This window comes from Mandrillus leucophaeus, unplaced genomic scaffold, assembly GCF_000951045.1.
Source record: "Mandrillus leucophaeus isolate KB7577 unplaced genomic scaffold, Mleu.le_1.0 Scaffold285, whole genome shotgun sequence".
Lineage (NCBI taxonomy): Eukaryota > Metazoa > Chordata > Mammalia > Primates > Cercopithecidae > Mandrillus > Mandrillus leucophaeus.
Genome location: NW_012102976.1, coordinates 1,288,185 through 1,293,989, shown reverse-complemented (window position 1 = coordinate 1,293,989; position 5,805 = coordinate 1,288,185). Strand labels below are relative to the sequence as shown.

The 5,805-nt window shown below is 37.8% G+C and overlaps 1 protein-coding gene across 3 annotated transcripts in view; it reads right to left on the bottom strand.

Moving 5' to 3' along the window:
- The window catches only part of ACTR2 (ARP2 actin-related protein 2 homolog (yeast)), a 47,009-nt gene that overhangs the window by 11,333 nt on the left and 29,871 nt on the right, over positions 1-5,805 (bottom strand). For all 3 annotated transcript variants that reach the window (XM_011985506.1, XM_011985507.1, XM_011985508.1), the window contains 2 exons: positions 5,397-5,533; positions 3,605-3,754 (listed from right to left, as the gene is read on the bottom strand). In XM_011985506.1, the coding sequence (XP_011840896.1) occupies positions 3,605-3,754; positions 5,397-5,533 (287 nt within the window). The remainder of the gene's footprint in view (positions 1-3,604; positions 3,755-5,396; positions 5,534-5,805) is intronic.

The following is a 5,805-nucleotide window of genomic DNA, read 5'->3' as shown; positions in this document are numbered from 1 at the left end:
CAGGGCAGTAGTGTGATCATGGCTCACTGCAGCCTCAATCTCCCAGATTCAAGTGATCTTCCCACCTCAGCCTCCCAAGTAGCTGGCACTACAGGTGCACACTACTATGTCTGGCTCATTTTGTTTATTTTTGTAGAGATGGGGTCTTGCTTTGTCACTTAGGCTGTTTTTGAACTCCTGGGCTCGAATGATCCTCCCATCTCGGCCTCCCAAAGTACTGGGATTACAGGGATGAGCCACCACGCCTGGCCAATTACAATGATTGTTTAGATTCCAAAACTGACTGATTCTGGTCCCAGCTACCTAGGAGGCTAAGGTGGGAGGATCACCTAACTCTGGGAGATTGAGACTGAAGTGAGCCGAGATCATGCCACTGCACTGTAGCCTGGGCAACAGAGTGAGGAGACCCTGTCTCAAAAGAGAAAGAAAAAAAAGGTTACCAAAACTTACAACCTTAAAAAAGCCACCTCCGTCAGGTGGGTTCACATGAAATCATCCAAAATATTTGGAAAAACTTCGCACAGCAGATCTTACTAGCAAAACTTCCTTCCTTAAGCACTCGAAGCCTGATAGTGTGGCTTCTTTCCATGCTCTGGCTGCTGGCCAACATGGGGTCAAGTTTTCTAACCACCTTAATGAACTGTTAAACGTAGGCATCCCATTTCTTTGCACCAAATCTTACCCTGTTCTGTATTTGTCCACTCATGCCCCTCTTTACTTACTCACCAGCTTATTACTTTATACTTGTGTATATGTGTGTGTATATATCAAATATATATATATGTAAATATATATATGGGTTTTTGCTTTGTTTTTTTGAGACAGGGTCTCGCTCCTTCACCCAGGCAGGAGTGCAGTGGTGCAATCCTAGCTCTGCCTCAAAACTTCAGCCTTGAACTCCTGGGCTCAAGCAATCTTCCCACCTCAGCCTCTCAACTAGCTAGGACTACATGCATGTGACACTATGCCTGGCAAATTTTTGTATTTTTTGTAGAGACAGGGTCTTCTTGTTATATTGCCCAGGCTGGTCATGAACTCCTGGCCTCAAGTGATCCTCCTATCTCAGCCTTCCAAAATGCTGGGATTACAGGTGTGAGCCACTACACCCAGCCTATTTGTATATATTTTTGTAGTCTACCTCAAACGCTTTGAGAAAAGAGAGAAGGAAGAAATAAAACACGTTTTACATTTCTAGTTTGCTTATCTTTTGCCCTGTGCCAGCCACTTTCTTCCAAACTAATCAGGTAGATGGAAAATTAGACAACTAGAGAAACTATCAAGAAGACTTCAGGAAGGAATCTCCAGAGCAAATCTGGAGATGATTAAGTTACAAAATGGGTTTACTCCTAGAAGAAAACCTAGACAATACCATTCAGGACACAGGCATGGGCGAAGACTTCATGACTAAAACACCAAAAGCAATTGCAACAAAAGCCAAAATAGACAAATGGGATCTAATTAAACTAAAGAGCTTCTTGCACAGCAAAAGAAACTATCAACAGAGTGAACAGGCAACCTACAGAATGGGAAAATTTTTTGCAATCTATCCATCTGACAAAGGGTTAATATCCAGAATCTACAAGGAACTTAAACAAATTTACAAGAAAAAGACAAATAGCCCCATCAAAAAGTGGGCAAAGGATATGAACAGATACTTTTCAAAAGAAGACATTTATGTGGCCAATAAACATATGAAAAAAACCTAGTCATCACTGGTCATTAGAGAAATGCAAATCAAAACCACAAAATCTCATGCCAGTTAGAATGGTGATCCTTAAAAAGTCAGGGAACAACAGATGCCAGAGAGGATGTAGAGAAACAGGAACGCTTTTACACTGTTGGTGGGGGTGTAAATTAGTTCAACCATTGTGGAAGACAGTGTGGTGATTCCTCAAGAATCTAGAACTAGAAATACCATTTGACCCAGCGATCCCATTACTGGTTATATACCCAAAGGATTATAAATCATGCTACTATAAAGACACATGCATACATATGTTTATTGCAGCACCATTCACAACAGTAAAGACTTGGTACCAACCCAAATGCCCATCAATGTTGCAGTGGATAAAGAAAACGTGGCACATATACACCATGGAATACCATGCGGCCATAAAAAAAGAATGAGTTCATGTCCTTTACAGGGACATGGGTGGAGCTGGAAACCATCATTCTCAGCAAATTAACACAGGAACAGAAAACCAAACACCAAATGTTCTCACTCATAAGTGGGAGTTGAACAATGAGAACATATGGGCACTGGAAGGGGAACATCACACATGGGGCCTGTTGTGGGTTGGGGGGCAAGGGGAGGGATAGCATTAGGAGAAATATCTAATGCAGATGACGGGTTGATGGGTGCAGCAAACCACCATAGCACATGTATACCTATGTAACAAACTTGCATTTTCTGCACATGTATCTCAGAACTTAAAGTGTAATAAAAAATAAATTTTAAAAACATTTAAAATAGGTTTACTGAATATTTGGGTCACTATCTTAACAACTCATTTTTTTTTTTCCAACATGGAGTCTTGCTCTGTCACCCAGGTTGGAGTGCAGTGGCATGATCTCAGCTCACTGCAGCCTCCGCCTCCTGGGCTGAAGCAATTCTCCTGCCTCAGCCTGCTGAGTAGCTGAGATTACAGGTGCCCACTACCTTGCTCAGCTAATTTTTTGCATTTTTAGTAGATGGGGTTTACGCCATGTTGGCCAGGCTGGTCTCTAACTCCTGACCTCAGGTGATCCACCCTCCTCGGCCTCCCAAAGTGCTGGGATTTACAGGCGTGAGCCACTGCACCCAGCCAACAACAAATTTTTTATAATTATTTTTAAAATGACTATTTTGCACATATTTGTGAATATGTAGAGCTAGTATGCATCATATGGTTTTAAAATACTTGCCTTTATTGCCTATTACTATTTCATTTTAGTAATAACTAGTCAACTCCTCTGGTATTATAAACTATAACTAGGTCCTAAATCTCATTAGTTACAATTTCAAGTTAACATTTAACACCTCATTAAAAAATATTAAGTCAGGAAAGGCTGCCACCTACTGAATTAGTAAAGCAATGCTCCAGAATGACCATTTCCAAAGTACGTTTCTTAGACCACTAATCCCATGAAATTCTGAAAAGTCCTAGAGTGTAAGTCTCAGAAACACGTATACTATATTAATTGTGTATATATTAGCATACCAAAGGCTCTTGAGTTCTACAGTGATTTCCCAAACTTATTTGACAATGTAATTCTTTTTAATTTTTGTGAAATGCTTATTAACATCTAAGGGAAATAAAGTTCTGTGAAACATATGTTGAGAAATGCTATGCCAAATACTAGAATCTCAAAATAACATCTCGCATCTAATTATATCCTAGTGTAGAGAGTAATTTATGATTCTTGCTTAAATTTGCATTATATGGTGCCCTAAAATAATTAAATAGCATCTTAATGTAGAAAGAGACATTAAAAGTCACACATATACATATTGCAACAACCCAAGACAAAAATACTGACTCTTAAGAAAACCTCAAGCTGACACCAATAACCATGGCTGCCCACTTTAAAACATATATATATATAATACACTGGAAACACTTACTGTATAAGATTCAACTAGTACTGTGGTTTCTAAGGCCAGTTTCTGCTCTTGCTCAATATTATATCCCACGTAACACAGTTTTTCTTTAATCATGCGAACCGTTTCAAAATCAGCAGAGTGGTTGAAGGCATATCCTCGCAACAGAAGCAGCTGGTACAAAACAACAGCAGTAAGTTCATAATAGATCTGAATGAGTTCTACTCTGCAAAAGCTATTACTGCTCATTAAATATGTCACATCAATAACAGAATGGGCAGTGGATTCTCAGCTCCTACTGAGTATTTCAGAAGTAGGAGTTTACCCCCCATAAAAGGATTTAGAGAGGGTAAAATAATTAACAATTCATAAATAAGTCAGTAAAATGACTAGAAAAGTCAGTTTTTGAAAAGCTCTACATGAGTACTAATGTTCTGATAAACAATCAAAAGTATATTAATAAATATTATTTTAGTGCTGGACTCCTGTAGCCTGCAGTTTGCTCATACAATTAATGCCATATTTATGAAATGCCCCCAAGTCTTTAAAAGTTTTATCTTTAGCTCTAGTACTGCGTCTGGCACATATTAGAACGGCAATAGTATTTGTTTAACAAATGATAAGGGAATTATTGGGATACTCAAAGGTATAATCTCTATTGTTATGTTTCTTAAATGCTAGAAAATATTAGTTTTTTTTTAAAAAACCCACTGAGAGAAAAAACATTACTAGACTTTACAAATTAAAAAAAATCCTCTAATATTTGAGTCTGTGTTCTAAAGACAACCCCAGAAATTCTGTTGGTTACCCTTTGAATTTTGGCCTAAAATCAGAGTATTATAATTCTCATTAATTTAATCTCCCCTCATGAGGAGGATTACTTTAAATGACACTGAAGGAACCCAATGTCAAGGTAAAGACAGTGCAACCCAATTTAATGCAGAGATAGGGTTTCTTAACAGTAGCACCACTGACAGACTATACATTGTTTGTGGTGCAGCCAGCCCTATTCATTATAGAATGTTCAGCAGCATTCCTGCCCAGCTCAGACAACCAAAAATGCATCCAGAAATTGCTAATATCCCCCAGGGGACAGCACTGTCCCCTGGTGAGAACCACTGTCCTGGAGAGGATAGACTAATTACAGAATTCTGGTATAAACAATTTTCTAAATTTTAATATTCAAAATGATATATGTTAGCAAGTAGATGCCTTATGTACCTTCTCCAGCAATGTTTTAAAGAAAATTATAACTATAGTCACAAGTAAACTAAAATAGTAAATGTTAAAAACTGGATATATTCCATGAAAACTACTAAACATTAAAGTCTGGTGTATTTGGGCTGTTTTTCTCAAATATCATTAATTTGCTATCACTGTATTTTGTGGGAAAGGACAAGTGTAGGCAACTCAACCAAGAATATGGCTTAAAACATACCTGCTCAAAGAAAGGTTTTATGGCAGAAAAGGCTGCCTGAGCTGACCAAGAAAGTTTCAAGATAGGGGTCTCTTCCATCCTTGAAATATCTGTCTACTCATTCCTCAGGAATAACAAATATAATTAGGTAATGATGTAATGTACTCTCAGTAGTATACAGAGATCATGTTTGTACATCTTTTTTTCTTGTTTTTATGTATCTTTTTCTCTTCATGTGTATAAAACTTATATGGATTTTTATATAAATAAGGGAGGTAACTGGGTAATTTCTCTAGTGGTACAGATTTACTGGAATCCTAAAATGATATATTCAATTCTGTGTTAAGATGGTAAACAAATTACAAAATTTAATTTCCATGATATTTTCCTTTCACTTACCTTGATAAGATATCTAGTTATATCCCTCCCAGCAATATCCAGTCTCCTGGTAAGATGAGGGAGAGAAAAGCCTTCATATACTGGGCAAATGTGAGTCACACCATCTCCAGAGTCTACCACTACACCAGTCAATAAACCTGCATAAAAGCCGGGGGGGTTAAATAAAAAGTCATATCAGAAAAATCAAAGCCAGCAAGTTCCAAATACAGTACGGAAGCCAAAATAGAAACGTAACCAACTAGAAGCCAGAATTTATTATTTACTTTGCAGGTTTTTCTAATGCATAAGTATTAAAGCGAGTGTTCTCTTTTCAGACTTCTGGTCTACTATTATGTGCTGCCCAAGGAGATGAGAAGAAACAGACCCTGAGACCGAGGACTGAAAAACAGGACTTTTTTTTTTTTTTTTT